Source organism: Tamandua tetradactyla, chromosome 19 (genome assembly GCF_023851605.1).
Source record: "Tamandua tetradactyla isolate mTamTet1 chromosome 19, mTamTet1.pri, whole genome shotgun sequence".
Classification (NCBI taxonomy): Eukaryota; Metazoa; Chordata; class Mammalia; order Pilosa; family Myrmecophagidae; genus Tamandua; species Tamandua tetradactyla.
The window spans coordinates 50,093,653-50,112,631 of NC_135345.1; the positions used below are offsets into that span (position 1 = coordinate 50,093,653).

General features: G+C 35.4%; 1 protein-coding gene across 2 annotated transcripts; it reads right to left on the minus strand.

Moving 5' to 3' along the window:
* Positions 1–2,523: 2,523 nt before the first annotated feature.
* On the minus strand, positions 2,524–17,601 carry COMMD8 (COMM domain containing 8). Of its 2 annotated transcripts, none has more exons than XM_077136784.1 (5): positions 17,491–17,601; positions 13,050–13,205; positions 8,027–8,179; positions 4,524–4,679; positions 2,524–3,425 (listed from the first exon to the last, which is right to left on the minus strand). In XM_077136784.1, exons 1-5 carry the CDS (start codon positions 17,554–17,556, stop codon positions 3,405–3,407), a joined length of 552 nt encoding a protein of 183 aa, XP_076992899.1. In that variant the 5' UTR covers positions 17,557–17,601; the 3' UTR covers positions 2,524–3,404. The 2 variants fall into 2 exon arrangements, with proteins under 2 accessions (XP_076992899.1, XP_076992898.1); XM_077136783.1 differs by lacking the exon at positions 2,524–3,425 and adding an exon at positions 3,469–4,191.
* Positions 17,602–18,979: the final 1,378 nt, after the last annotated feature.

Genomic DNA, 18,979 nt, shown 5'->3' on the forward strand with positions numbered 1-18,979 from the left:
AGAGGTATAAACCTCCCTGGCAACGTGGGGCAGGAATCTTAGAATGAGCTGGGACTCGGCATCAAGGGATTGAGAAAACCTTCTTGACCAAAAGGGGGAAGAGAGAAATGAGACAAAATAAAGTATCAGTGGCTGAGAGATTTCAAACAGTCAAGAGGTTATCCTGGAGGTTATTCTTACACATTATATAGCTATCCCCTTTTTAAGTTTAAGGTGTATTACAGAAGCTAAAGGAAGTACCTGAAACTGCAGAGCTGTGTTCCAGTAGCCATGTTTCTTGAAGATGATTATATAATGATATAGCTTTCACAATATGACTGTGTGATTATGAAAACCTTGTGTCTGATGCTCCTTTTATCTACGGTATGGGCAGATGAGTAAAAAATATGGATTAAAAATAAATAATAGGGGGAATAAATGTTAAAATAAATTAAGTAGATTGAAATACTAGCGATCAATGAAAGGCAGTGGCAAGTAGTATAGAAAAAAATAGGTGGAACAAAGATTAAAATATATTGGGTAGATGGAAACACTAGAGGTCAATGAGAGGAAGGGGTAAGGGGCATTGTATATATGAGTTTTTCTTTTTTCTTTTTCTGGAGTGATGCAAATGTTCTAAGAAATGATACTCATGGTGATGAATATGCAACTATGTGATGATACTGTGAGCCATTGATTATACACAAAGTATGGAATGTTCACATGTTAAAAACATTCGTGTTTGTGTGTTGTTTTATTTGGTCAATAAAAATATATATAAATATATATATATTGCAGCACAAGGTATCTAAAGAGATGTAATAACTAAACATAATGTGATATCCTGAATGTGTTCTTCAGAGAAAGAACATGAAAAAGAATTAAGGAAATATGAATAAACTTTGGACTTTAATAATACATAAATGTTAGTTTATTAATTTAAAAAACACATCATACAAATGTAAGATGTTAATAATAAGGAAAACTTGGCATGGGTATATGTAAACTCTGTATTATCTTCCCAATTTTTCTAAAAGTGTTCTATAAAACAAAGTGTATTTACCAAGAGGAAAAAGAGAGACGCCACATATTGGGAGAAATAACTTGTATCCAGAATATATAAATAAGTCTCAAAACTCAATAAAAAAAAAATTAAGAAATGAACAACAGGTTTTAACAAATGTTTCATCACAGAAGATACAAGGATGGCAAATAAGCACATGAAAAAAGGATCAACACCATTAGTCATTAGGAAATTCCTTAAGATGACAATGATTTACCATTACACACCTGTTACAACAGCTAAAATGAAGAAGACTGACCATACCAAGTTTTGGCAAGGACGTGGAGGAAATGGAACCCTCATATCTTGTTGGTGGAATGTAAAATAATAAAACCACTTCAGAAAATGGCTTGGTAGTTTCTTAAAGATAGATCTACGCCTACCATATGGCCTAGCCATTCCATTCCTAATGTATTTTTTCCCCAAGAGAAAAAAGAAAGCATATGTCCATAGACAGACTTGTACAAGACTGTTCATAGTATTTCCAATAGCCAAAATCTTGAGACAACCCAAATGTCCATCAACAAGGGAATAAACAAATTGTCAGAACTCTACAACAGAATATTTCTCAACAACAAAAAAAATGCAGTATTGTTATATACACAGCATGGATGAAATTCAAAATATGAAAGAAACCAGACAAAAGAGTACATATCATATGATTTCATTTATATAAAACTCTCAAAACAACCACTAAACATAGTGGCAGAAGGCAGATCAGTGGTTACCTGGGGGGTAAAGGAAGGAGGGGGATTAAAAACGGAAAGGAAGGAACTTTCAAAGGCAATGAATACATTTACCGTCTTGATTGTTATGATACTTACATGGGTCTTACTGTCAAAAATTATTAAACTGCATACTCTAAATATAGGCAGTTTATTGTATGCTAATTATATCTGAATAAAGCTGTTAAAAATGCAAGTGGCGTGATACCATGTGGTGAAAGGAATACTAAATAGAGCAAGATCTTTTCTTTCTCAAAGGAAATGTTGCATGGAACTGAAACTCAGAAGACATTTCTAGCTCAGTGTTACTCAAAATGCTGGTCTGCAAACTGTTACTGGTCCATGATGATATCAAGAATTTGCACCAGAGGGTAAATCAACTACTTCACTAAGCTCACTTTTAGTTCAGCTGATATTTTTTCCACAAAATAACTTTCTCGATGAAAGAAGCAGTATACATATGAACATTCTGACCTAAGCTTCTTATCTCATCACTAACTGGTAAGAAACAGTTCATAGACTGGCAGAGTCTACACAACACGTTTTGAGTAGCACTGACTAGATCATATCAAAAAGTGTATTAACCTCTCTAAGCCTATCATCTGTATGAAGAGAGTAGTAATAATTACTTTGGCCACCTCTAAGAATATTTTGATGTTCTAATAAGCTGTAACATCTATATACAGCAGGCACCATTTAATTAGGTATCAATTACTGAGTTACATGGTTAAGTCATATTGAAAGAATAAAGCTATATACAAAAGAAGTATGATATTCTTTATTTATTCAGAATGCTTGTTTTTAATTAACTGCAGTTGAAATGGGTTGTTCTCCTATGACGTTAACATTTAAAATCATTAAATTCAGTATTAAGAATTTCTATCAAAAATGGGCTTATATATAGTCTTATCTGATATTTGAATAGTAGTAGATACACTATACAATGACATCTATTCTTTTTATCAGAACATACACTCCCAATCAGATAACAGAACAGCAAGAGCAAACATGTTGTTTAAATTATTTCTTGTGTTCTAGTACAGGATTTTAGTTTCTAGACTTCAGAGTTCTTCATATAAATTTAGAGTATTTTTCCTTGTTCATGTCTAAGAGCTTCTTTCTCTAACAAATTTTTAGTTTAGAATTTTTCCTTTGAAATATGAAAGATATGTACTATCCTGAGTTATAATGCAGCTTATACATTCTTTAAAAAAGCTATTTCTAAAAAATGATGACTTAATAATTATATATCCACAAAACATGGCCTTGCTATTCACGTACTTCTTAAAGCAATATTCAAGAATACTTGTGCTTTGTATGTTTACATTACTTCAGAACATAATTTTTGCTTTCAATAAAATTGTATATTTACAAATATTTAATAAATGAGGCAAAGCAGTCATTATGAAAATATAAACTGCTACTAGAGCTTTTTCATCTTTCATTTTTAATGCGTTTCCTGTCAACCATGTAATTTCCTGTTCTTTATGGAAGTTAATAAATTTTTATCTTAGTAATCTCATTACTGCTGCTTTCTAAGCTTGGAAAAATACATCACAGCTTTTCTGAACACACAGTAGTCACTGTGCATCACTGTAGCAGTGAAATCTGATCATGCTGGTATTCATCATTTCCAGTCATTTCAACTGCAGGACCACCTGTAAACACAAATTAAAGGAAAATCAGGTTATATCAGAATGATGCTGATTTAGGCTAAATGAAACACTTGGAAATCTCTGGAAGAAGAGTATGGAGAACTAATAGCAAGCAAGGACAATGCACAGTCACTGATGGCACAAGCCTACCAAGATCTGTGATTCAGAGTCTCTTAATGTTTATTTATACTGGGCTCTAGGACACACACTCTGAAGACATTTAGCCCCATCCAAAGCCAAGCCAAATGTGAACAACCAGTTTGGTTACTGAGCATGTGGCCCAAATGGCACCAAACCGGCCGAGGAGCTGCACAATATGGAAAGAAGCTAAAGAATATCAGAGTTTAGAGGGTAAAGGGCCAAGAAGACTTGTTAGGGGCAAGAGACATTGTTAAGAATAACTGACTTTAATATCGACTAGGTCACTAGAAAATGCCAGGCACTAATGAAAGAAACATATATGTACGAGTTATTTTTATTTTCTCTTCACAGCAGCAGTTTCTACTGTACAAATATCATTTTACTAACTTATTAAATATTACAAACGATTACTGTTATTTAGGCACATTTGTAAAGGTAAATCATTCATTAGCTCTATCTTGTCTCAATCTAATTTTGTCATAATGATTATAAGCCATAGTTTGTCTACTGCAGCTACAGGATTAAAAAAACAATTTTCTAGTATTCGTCCAGTTAAGATAAGAAACTCTTTCCTTCAGGATCACAGCTCCTTTTTGATGATAAAAATAGATGAACTGATTTCACTGACCTGAAATAAAAATTTTATTTTTATCATTAATGAACACTGAAGCAAAATAAATCCACTGTTAGAATAGTACTATTATCCTCTAAACAGCACTATTATTCTGTAATAATTTGATAAATTATGCTCAAAACTAAATAATGGGAAGTTACAAGTTATAATTAACTTATTATCTAAAACTGCAGATACAGTACATATCAACAAAGTGCCTTAACATGCTTGACATTAAATATCAAGAAAAAAAGAAATATTAAAAATGAACTGAGTTTTTCTTACATTGTTTTAAAGGTATCAACATTTAAAAAATGTAAACCACACTACAAAATTAAAACAAATACCTTATTAGCTGCTTCCAAGGAATTTATTAGATTCTGCAGCTCTTCTTTACTCATTTCAACAGAATATGGTTTGATTTCGCCATTTTCTTTTACATCTAGATGAAGGTTTAAAAGTGGCATTTGTAATGTAGCAATCTTGTCACTAGAAAGTGCAAGCTGTTTAAAATTAGGAAAATAGCAATTAATTAGCAAAAAGGTCTACATTTAAATATGTAACAGTGCATTAAAAAAGAGAAAAAAGGTACTGTTTGCTGTTAAGTACACAGGAAAGTAGTAGAAATAAAAAAACTAAACCCATGCCACACCAACAAATATTCATAAGACAGGAAGCAAAAGGAGAGTGAATAAAAGAGAGGAAGTAGGATAGGAAAAAGAGTCAGAGTGTAGCGGCAGGAGCAGGTATCTGGAGCAGAGTTATGGCTGGGAAGTACTGAATAGTACCAATGCAGCAAAACAAAGAAACAAACAAGCAAAAATCCAGAGAATTCTTAAAGAGGAGTGAAGGTAAAGATACCAAGAGGATGAAAAATCCATGTACAAAAATAAATCAGACTAAAAGCCTAGTAAACTCTCAGAAATTAAGATACTTAATTCATGATAAGCTATCTGCTAAACTGTTGATAAAAATTATCAAGATACCATTTTCCATTAGAGCTACTCCACTGAAATCTCAATATATTTATCTCATTCATACTTTACAGAGAGTATCCTAACAGAAATGGAAGCAAATATTTATGGTACTAATACTTTTTTAAACAAACTCTGCTGCAGCGCTCACAGATGGTAAAGGGAAACTCCATTTTCCTGGAATTTTTAAATCTTTTTATTGTAAGCAACAAATATACAAGCTTTCTTGACATACAACATTCTATACATGGTGTACAATCAATGGCTCTCAATATCATCATATAGTTGTGTATTGATCACCATGGGCATTTTTTGAAAATCTGCATCTTTCCAGCAAAAGAAATAAAAACAAAAGAAGAAAAAACTCATACATACCATACCCCTTACCCCTCCCTCTCATCAACCACTAATATTTCAATCTACTCATTTTATTTTAACATTTGTTCCCCTATTACTTATTTTTATCTGTATTTTTTACTTATCTGTCCATACCGTAGATAAAAGGAGCATCAGACACAAGGTTTTCACAATCACAAAGTCACATTGCAAAAGCTATATCATTATACAATCATCCTCAAGAAACATGGTTACTGGAACACAGCGCTACAGTTCCAGGTACTTCCCTCTAGCCACTCTAATACACCATAAACTAAAAAGGGGTATCTATATATTGCATAAGATAACCTCTTGACTCTCTGAAATCTCTCAGCCACTGACACTTTATTTCATCTTTCTCTCTTCACCCTTCTGGTCAAAAAGGTTTTATCTATCCCTTGATGCTGAATCCCAGCTCATCCCAGGATTTCTGTCCCATGTTGCCAGGGAGGTTTATCCCTCTGGGAGTCATGTCCCACATAGAGTGGGGGAGGGCAGTGAGTTTGCAAGAGAGAGAGGCCACATCTGAGCAACAAAAGAGGGTCTCTGGGAATGACTCTTAAGCATAATTTTAAGTAGGCTTAGCCTAAACTTTTGACGGATAAGTATCATAGGGGCAAACCCTATGATTTGGCCTACTGATTTGGTTGTCTCCACTGTTGCAAGAACATCAGGAATTCTCCAAATGGGGAAGCTGAATATGTCTTCCCTTCTCCCCATCTACCCAAGGGAACTTTGCACATACTTCTTTATTCACTGCTCAAATCACTCTGCGATTGTTTAAATATCTCTTAAAACTTAGAACTAGAAAAGATTAAAACTTAGAATTAGAAAGATTAAACTAACAAAATTAACTAAAATGTTTAATGGTTCAAAACAGAACATACTAGAACTATCCCTTGCTTGAAACACTGCAATTTTACTAAGAAAATATAAGACTGAATCAACATACTGCTGACTCAAGCTACACTTTAGTAAACCAAAACGGCATTCATAAAAATACTGAAGAAGACTGGGCCAAAGCCAGAACCAGAGAAACCTCCTTCCTGGTTAATGTTAATTCATCTGCTTTCTGGTACTTTTTTTATCCAGTTATGAACTCACCTGTTTTAGTTTGCTAATGCTGCTGGATTGCAATATACTAGAAATGGAATAGCTTTTATAAGGGAGATTTATTAAATTACAAGTTCACAGTTCTAAGGCCTTAAAACTGTCCAAATTAAGGCATCAAAAAGAGTGGCTCTTTTTGGCTCCAAAGAAAAGTCGAATGGCGTCCAGGTTTCCTATGTCACATGGGAAGAACTTGGCTGGCGCCCACCTATCCTTTCTTAGCGTCTCTGGGGCAACTCCAGATTTCTTTTCTTAGCTGCCCTTGGCTCTCTCCAAGATCTGGTTTGCTTAGCATCTCATGAAAAGACTCATAGCGATGTCTGCTAGGCTCTGATTCCTGTTTAGTTTCTGTCAGCTCTTCCAGCTCCTGGCATCTCCTAGGGCATTTGCATTTCCAAACTTCTATGTCTCAGCTTTCTCTATACTGGCTATCTAAGCATTTCTGTCGGCACTCCAAGTGCCTCCAAATTTCTGTGTCTATGCTTCCTCTGTGCTTTTCCAAAACCTCTCCCTTTTTAAAGGGCTCCAATAAACTAATCAAGACCCACCTTGAATGGGCAGAGTCAAATTTCCATCTAATTAAAAGGTTATCTCCCCATCCGGGTGTGTCACATCTCCATGGTAACAACTAATCAAGAGATTCCACCCTAAACAATAAGTCTGGCCCCATAAGATTCAATCAGGATTGAAAGAACATGGCTCTTCTGGGATCCATAACAATTCCAAACCAGTATATCACTTGTGTTATTATCCCGCATTTGCCTCCATTGTACAAAGACAAATGTGAGGCATTTTATCCAGAGCCATGCTGAAACCAAAAAATACAATGTATTTGTTTCTCCTGTTCTAATGGTCTAAGTATACATAAAGGATGGAAAGCTGGTCTGAAATTGTCCTAATCATGACTCACTTCTCAAAACGTTTTTTAAAATTGTTTTTTAATAACATTATAGAATCCTAGCCCAAAATACCATATGTTAACTACATACTATTCTACTATTTATGACATTTAATGATTTGCAGATTTAGCTCATTAAATTATCAAATTTATGTTATTATACATGTTTTGGATGATTATGCCCAAGTTAATGCAAAAAATGCAATTTAAATTATTTTTGATATTTACTTGGGATAATGTATATCAAAACTTTTTAAAAACAGATAAATATAAAAAAGGATAAATAATTCTATCAAAACAGTGAAATAAAAAAACATGCACATTCATAAAAATATTCTTTCATGAATTCTTTCATGTGGTAACAAATGTACATTAATGCAAGGGGTTAATAGTATGGAGGCATATAAAAACTCCATTTTATGCATAATTTTTCTGAAAACCTACAACTTCTCTAATTAAAAAAAAAAAGAAACTTAAATGAATAGATTCGCACCTTTAATTGCCAATCAAAATCCTGCAGCTGTGCCAAGGAAATATCAACTATTTCCCCTAGTAGAGCCTGCTTGATTTCATCTTTCCTACTTTTCACGCATTTCATGACAGCTTCTTGATGAAATGAATTCAATTGATTCAAGTGCTGAGATATCTAAGAAAATAAAAATTAATATTAGAAAATAAGCAAAAGGGACTTTCTGTTTAACATATAAATACATACTTTCACTCTCCATTCACACATCCTTTAAAAGGATAGTAAAGAGAGTAAAAACGAAATACTTCTGTAACTATGCAAAGAATAAGATGAGAATTTGTAAACAAATGAGATTTTTAAACAAATTTCTAGAAAGGAAAAGAAAGGGGAAATGAAAGGGAAAAGGAAAAGAAAGGAAATGGACTAACTGATGAAGCGGCATGGAAGCCACAGCCATGGATACACCCAGAGAGCACTAAAGCTGGTATAGCTATATAAACACATCAGTCAATTGTTACCTTTAAAGCAAGAAATATTACAAGAAACAGAAAGAGATGCAAACGAGCCATTCAACAGAAAGATATTACAACTGTAAATTTGTGTGTATCCAAATAACACAGCTTCAAATTATATAGAGCAAAATTTGGAAGAACTGAGACAACCAATGGATAAATCTGCATTCATAACTGAAAATGTTAACACAACTTTGAGAAACTGACAGGAGACAAAAAAACATCTAGCAAAGACATAAAATGGAAAAACCCATCATTCTACTGAAACTAATCAAAATATAGAAAACTGCACTCAACTGTATAATACACACTATTTTCATATGTACAGGAAACAGTCACCAAAATAAACTTTACACTGAGCCATGGAGCAAGCCATGGCAGATTTCAAAGGATTGAAATCATGCTTTTTATATTTTTGGGCCACTGTGTAATTGCATCATAACTTGATAACAAAAATATTTCAAAATATTTTGAAAATTAAGCAACACCGTACTAAAGAAAGAAAACCCAGCATGCATAAACTCTTTCAGAGTTAAGGGAAAGAAATAAAATATTTCCCAATTTATTACATGAATTCAAAATCAAAGCATGACACCCTGATAAGCACATCACAGGAAAGACAATTTATAGGTCAGCGTCACTTGAGTATAGATGTAAACACCCTAATATAAAATATTGGCAAACCAAATCAAGAGATACATAAAAGATACTACCTCATGACCAAGCTTTTGGCAGTGCCAAGGCTAGTTTAACATTTAAGGATCAATACATGAGACCATGTTAATAAAATAAAAGAGAAAAAATAATAAATTCAGAAGAAAGTTTGAAAAACGTCAATATCCATGGTAAGAATTCTCAGGAAAGTATGAATTATAGGTAACTTCTTTAATCTGATAACGAATACCTATAAAATTATGCAGTTAACATACTGAATTGTGAAATAGTAAATACTTTCTTCCTATGATCAGGACAAGACAAATGTCTACAATCACTGTTTTCTTTCAGTACTATACTGAAGGTGTTTTCCAGTGCAATAGAGCAATTAAAAAAAACATAAAAGGTATTATATTGGGAGAGATTATATGAAAGCATTATAAAAAGCCGAAAAGAATCTACAAATCATTAGATATAGTAAATAAATGTAGAAAGGTTGCTGGATATGGAACGAAGATAAAAATCAACTGTCTTTCTACGTACTGGCATAAACAAGTAGGAAACAAAATTAAAGAACATCAAAATCAATTACCGAGAAATAAATCTAACAAATTATCTGCAGGACCTCTATGGTGAAAAATTACAAGATATTAGAGAGAGAAATTAAAGACAATGTAAATAAACAGAGGGTTACTCTACGTTCATGGATTGGAAGACTCAATATTGTTGTCAATTCTCCCCAAAATAATGTAGAGATTCAAGACAATCTCAATAAAAATCTCTATAGAGAAAAAAAGAAAAAGAAAGAAAAAAAATCCCTACAGAGTTTTCAGTAGAAATTGATAAGTTGATTCAAAAATACACATGAAAATGCAAAGGACCTAGAATAAATAAAGCAACATTGAAGTAGCATGAGGTTGAAAGCCTACTAATAGATATCAAGACTTAGACTAATAGAATAAATAACGAATCCAGATACAGACCCCCATATATATAGTCACCTGGTTTACAGTAGAGGTTGCACAGCAGTACAGTGGGGCAAAAATGGTCATTTCAATAAATGGTGCTGGGTCATCTGCATATTATGTGGAAAATTTTGAACTTGACCATACACAAATACTAATTCAAAATGCATATATAAATATTAATTCAAAATACATCAGTGACATAAATGTGAGAGCTAAAACAGTCAAGCTTCTAGAAGAATATGCAAAATAATATCTTCTTGAGGTTGGCACATACAAGTATTTCTTAAAAAGGATATTAAAAGCACTAAACCAATTCTACCCAAAGCGCTTTACAGATTCAATGCAATGCCGATCAAAACTGCAAGAACCTTCTTCGCAAAAATGGAAAACCCAATCATCAAATTTATATGGATGGGTAAGGGACTCCGGATAAACAAAGCCATCTTGATAAAGAAGAACAAAGCTAAAGGACTCACACTTCCTTTAAAACTTAAAACATATTACAAAGCCACAGTAATCAAAACAGCAAGTTAATGGCACAAGAACAGATATATAGACAAAATGGAATCAAACTGAGGGTTCAGAAATCAACCCTCACATCTAGGGTCACCTAATTTTTGACAAGGGTACCAAGTCCACTCAACTAGGAAAGAACAGTCTCTTCAACAAATGGTGCCAAGGAACTGGATATCCATATGCAAAAGAATAAAGGTGTACCCCTACATCACATCATATATAAAAATAAACTCAAAATGAATCAAAGATCTAAATATAAGAACCAAAATTATAAAACTCCTATAAGAAAACACAGCGAAGCACTTTCAAGACCTTGTGTTAGGCAATGGTTTCTCAGATGTACACCCAAAGTATAAGCAACAAAAGAAAAAGTAGATAAATGGGACCTTATCAAAATTAAAAACTTTAGTGCATCAAAGAACTTCATCATGAAAGTAAAAAAAGACAAGCTACAGTACAGGAGAAAATATTATATATTAATATATAGATTAACACAATATTGTGAATGTAATTAACAGCACTGAATTATATATTTGAATGACTACATAAAAAGGGAAATTTTAGGTTGTATATATGCTACTAAAATAAAAATTTTTAAAAACAACAACACAGTCATAGACCAATACATTACTGACAGTTTGCTATATAACTGAGGTAACATTTTATATTAATGGGAAAAGATGAAATATTTTTAAAATAAATAGTGCTGAAACAAATGGTTAGCTATACGGAAAAAGATAAAATTAGATCACAATCTCACACTATCCATAAAAACAAATCCCGGATGAATTAAAAATCCACATGTAAAAAGCAAAACTTTAAACCGTTTAGAAAAGTGGGTACGAGGGTAGTTCAGTGGTAGAATTCTTGCTTGCATATGGGAGACCCAGGTTTGAGTTCTGGCCCATGCACATCCCCAAAAAACAAACAAACAAGCAACAAAATTCAACAAATTGATGCTGCAATAACAGGCTACTCGTATGGAAAAAGAATGAAATGTGACCCCGCCATAGGGCATTAAAAAAAAAAAAAAGTTTAGAAAAAATATAATAGATCATTTTTATGGCAATGAGGTAAGAATTTCTTAAAATAAGAAAAAAAAAGCACAACTCTAAAAGATAAAGTTGACATTAAAATTAAAAATGTCTAAGTTGAAGCAGCCATAAACAATGGAAAAAGATAAGTGACATTAGATACAGAACACATATAACAAAGGACTGGAACCCAGAACATATAGAGAAATCATGTCAGTAATAATAAACAAAAAACACAATAGAAAAATAAGGAAAGAATAGGATCAGGCAATTCAGAGGAAGCTTCCAGGATGGCTAATAAAAATATTATCTAAGATACTCAAACTCATTGGTAAGAAAGAAAATGCAAATCAAAACGATAAACTATTTCAAACCCACGACAATGGATAGAATTACTAAATGAGAAAGCACTAAATACTAGTGAGACTTTGAGGAGAAAAGAATTAGTCCATTTTAAGTGAGAATGTCAACAGGTGTGTCCATTTTAAAAAGCAGTTTGCTAGAACTTAGTAAAGACAAGGATTCGCCAGGACCCTAGAATTTCATGTTAAGATGCCTGCCCTAGTGAAGCTGTCCTTCATCTGCACAAGGAGACATGCACAAGAACGTCTGCACCAGCACTATTTGTAACAGTGCAAAGAGACAATAACCTCTCTCTCTCAGCAAGGGAATAGATAAGTAAATTGTACTTGGTTCCTTTCATAATAAAATACTACAAGAGTTAAAATACATGAAATAGATTCGAATCTATTAAGAAGGACAAATCCAAAACACAATGCTGCATGGAAAAAACAACTTGCAAATGGATATATGTATGTTATCATTTATAAGTATGCATTTAAACAGCCTCAAAATGGAAAATACTATGATGCAAACATACATGCAATATAAAAGTACAAAAGAAACACACCAACTTCAAGAGAGTGCTGATCTCTGGTGGAAGGATGGGAGATTGGAATGGGAAAGATGGTATTTATATCTGTAATGTTTTATTTCTAAAAACAAACAAACAAAAGGCTGAAATAGAAAAAGTAAAATGTTAACAGCTGTATAATCACGGTAATTGGAGAGTGGGTGTCTATTACATTATTTTTTGTTTTCTTCTTTTTCTTAGATGTTTTTAAATGACATTTTAAAGATTACATTTTTAAGTATAATTTTAAAAATAACAAAACTATAAAAACTCACAACTTTCACAATCACAGTGTACATTTACATACTATATTGAGGGTTTTGCATATATAATATATACTTACTGATAATGGCCCTCATATTACATAGCATAATACAACTGAAAACTAACTTAATAAAAAAATCTGAGCATGGGTTTATTATAAAGGATAGAAATCTGAAGTGAAGTTACCTCTTCATCAGATAAATTTTTACCAACTACAGCTTTGAAAAATTTGGTAATATCTTCCAGAACATGCATCCATTCTGTTGAATCCCAAACACTGTGATAATCCTGGTAGACTGGATAAGCCCGGCCACAAATGCCATCTATTATTTTGTGAAGAAGCTAAAGAGGAAAAAGGAAATACATGTAATTAATGTAATTATAAGTAAGGTTATAAAAAGGTTTATCTTCCTTGTAGTAAACCAATGTTGTGAGAAGCTCATGTTATCTATAACAGCAGCACAGGTCAAAATGTAATTATTTTTAAAATTATTCTTATTAATTAAAAATTAAGAGTCCCACAAAAATTCCAGGTTTTCTAATTATTATGTCTACCTCCAAGAAGCAAAAATACTGTTATAGATACACTATTGTTTTATCAATAGTTCTGATGGAAAGATAGCAAGTATGAATGTTTTACCTCAAAATTCTTTAGTAGTAGTATTTATATCAATGATTAAACAAAGAATTTGACTAAAAAAAAAAAGCAGTCCCTATGGAAAGGTAAAAAGATGTTTATAGATTCAGTGACTCCCCTGCAAGCTGTCCATGTCAAACCACCTAAATTTAGATTAAGGTCTTTTACTGTAGAACAAAAACATTTTTTTGTTTTATCTCCCTCTTCCCAACATTCATACTTGCTTCTTTCAACCTATTCCCAGAAACCATTCAGTACTCTTTCTTTTCCTTTTTTACATTTCTTTCTCTCTGCCATACCTTAATATCAGCAATAGAACCCAAGCATATACAATTGAACACAGAGATTAAGATTATGGATTCTGGATTGTACACATCCAAGGAGCAGGCAAAAGCTTGCCTTTTGCACCACATAGCTTGACACATGCCTGGTATTTACACAACACTTGAAAATTGCAAGCCACTATTATCATTATCACCAATACTATTACCCTACTACTACTACATTAAGATCCAGGCCTTCAATATATACTAGAATTGAGTACATATCAAGTCAGGTAGTGCTCTAGGCAAACGATTAATAGAGTATTCTTTCTCAGAGGATACCATGCCTTAAAGGAAGAGTCTAAACCCAAATAACTTGAAAATGCTTTTAAGTAGCAAGTCTTTCAAACCCTTTACCCTTGGACCAAATCCCACTGCATTTTAAGCAATAATACCTGCCCTATCACATCCTACACAGTAGAACAGAGTTGAGCAACTGGTGATCCTACTTTCAAACAGTGGCTAATGTACATGACAAATGAAAATTTTAACTATCATAAAATCAACCAACCCAACAATTTTAAATTCATTCAAAACACTCTACATATATGCCACCTTAACTCATCCTGCCCCCACTGCTCTTCAGCAACTCATAATTCTTAAAGAAAAACCCAGAACTCAAACAGAAAAATGAAAGCACAAAATGTTTTGGGAGTATAAATGCATTTTATTCACAGAAAAATATTTAATGAGCACTTCACTCCAGTTATTAAAGATACTGAAAGTACCAAATAAAAGTAATTATAATGATTATTTTATATATATATATATATTATGGTCCTGTGTCCCAAGCACTGCTTTGATTCTCATTATAACCCTATGAGGTAGGTATTGTTATTATTCCCATTTTACATATGAGGAAACTGAGGATAAATAAGATAAGGCCCTACTATAATAGAGCTTTAGTCCATTGGAGGAAAGCAGACATTTAAATAATTAAATGCAATTTAGAATGACAGAGGCTATGACAGAAGATTACAGAAGGTGCCAAGTAGCACAGAGAAAGCAGGGAAAAGAATAAGTCATAAAATGATGAGTAGTTAGACCAGGCAAACGAGGGACAGAAAGGGCACTTCCAGCCAAAAGCACCTGTTACGTGCACAGGGTGAAAGTGTGAAGTCCTATGGCTTGTTTTCAGGTGTAGCAAGCAACATGGGAGGGTGGGAACAATAGGAGAGGAGGACAGAAAGGCCGGCAGGGGACAGATAGACTGTAAAGGGCTGGGTCCAATGTAAAGGAGTCTAGGCTTCTCCCTGTGCTCAACAGAGAGGCAACATATATTTGCATTATTTTTTCCAAAAATTTGGCAACAGGTTGGAAGACATAAGGACAGAAGAGGGAAGTAAGTAGGAAGAGACCAAAGGCCCTGTCTTCAGTTTGTCCAAGCAGCAGATTATGAGGGCGTCAAGATGGAGGGAGTAAGAAGGAAAAAGGAACGTGGAAAGGGGGGTGAGTTACGTATGATTCCCAGTCAGGCTGAGTGACTGCGTAAGTGGTGATTTCACAAACCAAAACAAGGCTATAGGAGGAAGTTTGTTGGGAAAGACAATTTGATAAGATATACTGAACTTGAGATACAAGTATTATTATCTAAGCAGAAACATGATATTTAGGGAAGCGAGTTTGGCTGGACCCTGACATTTAGGGATTATCAGCATATACAGCAGTAAAGGTTATGGGCATTATCTAAGAAACAGGCAGCATGAAGAGAGGAAGGTCTATACAAAATTCAGTAATGGAAGTGGGTATATCCTCCAAATCTGCCACTTACCAGCTTGATGCCCTCAGACAAGTTACTCAACTTCTCCGCCTACATCTCAATTTCCTCATTTGTAAAAGGAGAGAGAGAGAGAGTTAAGGTGTTTTTCTTGGTCTGGCTGGAGCAAGCACAGTTAATTTTCTTCTGTCTCTCCCACTCTTCCCAGACAATTGCCTTCCACATATTTCTCTATCACATAATATAGGCTAAGCCCTTTCTCCCAAATATTCACCCATTGTAAGTGGAACAGAATTGACACTTACACAACGCTGCTTCCTTCTTAAACTAAAGGCAGAACCATGAACTCTTGGCATGGAGGTAAACTGCCCCAGTGATTAAGCTGAGTTTGGAAAGCATTCATTCATTCATTCCCTCCCTCAACAAACACTTGATTAAGAACCCACCTTCCACCAGACACTAACGGGGATATAAAACTAAATAAAACAAACTATCTACTCCGAAGCAGCCCCAAAGAGAGAGTGAGACTGTAGGCAAGAAGACCACTAAAAACCTACATTCAAGGAAGACTTCAAGAGGTCTGACTTGTTAGGGGGTGGACGAGATGGGGTAAGAATATTAACATATTAATTACTAAAATGTGATTGCCGGTAGTCTAAACTCTGAAGGCAAAAAAAGATCCACAGCTCCCGTAGTTAAGGCTGACGTTTACCTTATCATATACTGGTTTCACTACCGGGTTTTCTTCCTTTCAGTAAAGATAACATTGTATGTTATCTCTCCACATTTCTCTCATCTTTCAAACCCCACTAAAATTCTGCTGCTGCCAAAAAGCAACACTTTTAAATTTCCAGTGCCTTTGGTGTTATGACTAAACACTTGAGCACGACGAACAGAGCCTTGAGCAACCTGACCTCTACAGTTTTGTCTCAGGGCTCCTCACATCTAACTCTAAACTCCAGCATTAAAAAAAAATAAATAAAAAAAAAAAAATAGGGGGCGGACCGGGTAGTTCTCACAGCCATGCTGGAGACCCGGGTTCGATTCCCGCGCCTGCCCATGCAAAAAAAAAAAAAAAAAGAAAACACAGGGGGCTCAATGTCCCCAGATCCTTCAACATACCTGCTATTTCTTCTGCCTGTTGCTCTCTTTCCTCCCATCTAAATGTTCCTGCTCTTCCCCCGTCCCTTCAAAACTGTCGCCACCCATTCACATGCTCATTACAGCATAACTCACTTTGGTTTCGTATGTTTCGTATGTTGCCTCACTCACCATTTCACCTAAACTCATGAGGCACTAAGCATTTTGTGGACTTCAGTGAAAACCTAGCTGAACGAATAAATAAAGCTGCTTTTTTCAGATCCTCACAAACCTGATTTCATCTTATCCTCAAGATGTCACATGTAGAAATCAGCTCCTGGAGAAAGGCCATCCAAATTGAACCAATCTAACTGACGTAAATCTGTTATTTTGCTTCCTTCTCTCATCCTCAGGGGGGCAGCGTCTGCCTTTGCCTGAATCCCCACGGTATTCCCCAGCAACCAGCACACAGCTGGTGCACAGGGAGCATTAGAGAAGTACGCCTTGAATGAACTAAAGAAACATTGTGAAAAAGCTGCAAACCGCGGACTCGACGTCATCAACTTTCAAAAAATGCGCGGCGACTCCAATCTCCAGTCCAGGGTAATTGGGTCTCAGGCTGCGCGTGGGAGCTAATGGGCCGCCCCACTCGGGGCGCAAAACCTGCCGAGAAGAAATTCCAAGCCGGGGTGCAGAGACCGCCCCCCAAGCAGCGGCTTCTTCGGTTGCTCAAGCGACGCGGGGAGTCGGCCATCAGAAAGCACGCCCCTTTCCCCTCTCCTGGGAAGCCCCAGCGAGCGCCCAGGCTCTGCCCCGCGCGTCAGGAAGCCGGGAATCTCCAGCCCGCACCGCCGCCCACGCCCTCCTCACCTGCAGGCCCAGCTCGGCGGGCAGCTTCTGCAGCCGCCACAAGGACGTCCCGGCTTCCGGCTCCATCCCTGGGGCGAGGCAGGAGGCTGGGTCACGTGACCATGCCCTTTCTCTCCAGTTTCGCGAAGGCTCGCCCACGTGACTTTTCTTGCTGGGGGGGGGTGTGGGGAGTGGGGGGAAGGAGCGGCGCGGAAGTCTTGGTGCGCCTGCGCACAGACAGCCGACGTTACCTTTGTGCCGGGGAAGTGCTTTTCTGCTTGGGAGTGCTTTGCTTAAACGCCCTTAGGTTATTACTTGGAAAACAAGTTTGCAAATCAACACAGTTTGCAGGTCTTTTACTTTCTCTGCAGTTCTTAGAAAGCCGTTTAATTAAGGATGACCATAAATTTGCTTGGGCCGCGCAAGGCCCAAGGTCTCCGAGGTTTACCTTACGTCTTTTAACTCAAGTGTCCTGTTTGGAAAGGTAAATTATGAGTTTACTGTGTGCGAGACTCTTTATATGGATTATCCTAAGAAGTAGGTATTATTTTCACCCACATTTTACGGATAATAAATGTTATCAGAGAAGTCACTGGAGTTGCCAGATTAAACACACAGGTAAATACTAGATGCCGAATTAAATTTGAAACTTCAGGTAAACAACGAATAATAGTTTTGGGTTAAGTATGTCTTAAATATCACATAGGACGTACACTAAAAAATGTATTCGTTGTTTATCTGAAATTCAGATTTAACTAGGTGTTTCTTATTTTATCTGGCAACCCTAAAAGTTACGTACCTAAACTAGTAACAGTCACAAATTGAACAAAATCAGACTCAGAGCCACACTTAAGGTTGGACTAAACCGAAAACCAAAACAGTGTTTCTGTGATTTCTCAAGTTATTACAGCTGTCACTTTAGGAGAGTTGCTTGGCTCTTTAGCAATCCCTGCTATCCAGAAGTGCTCACTAACCGAGAGGCAGACACACAAATTACAGTCTAAATTCTTTATAATAAAGGTGGTGCAAAATGATGACGCAAACCCCAGAAGACAAAGTAATTATTTCAGTGGGCTATGAAGAGAAAAACTACTTATTAGTGACATCTTCCAATTGGCTCAAATGCCCTTTCTCCACCCTACCCACTTCTTGGACATGAAAGCAATTTCTTCCTCTGAACTTCCGTGGCACTTTAGCTGTCCGTCACGTAAAATATTTAACACCTCCTAGTTTTTAACATAGGTAGGTATGTATATACCTAATTGCCCCAACTGAAATATAATTGTTTTGAGAATAGCGTCCATTAGTCTCCAGGAGCTACCCAATTAATAAATAAGAGACAGGAGAACACTTAATCTAAGTCCTTGTTTAGCCTATTGATTGTTAGGGTCTATTTTAAGAGTAAAAATCCTAAATTTTGAATATTGTAGTGGTTTAGGCAAAAATATTTACTGAGCGTCTACTGTATTTCAGACACTTCATATATTTTATCTTATTTACTCCTCACTAC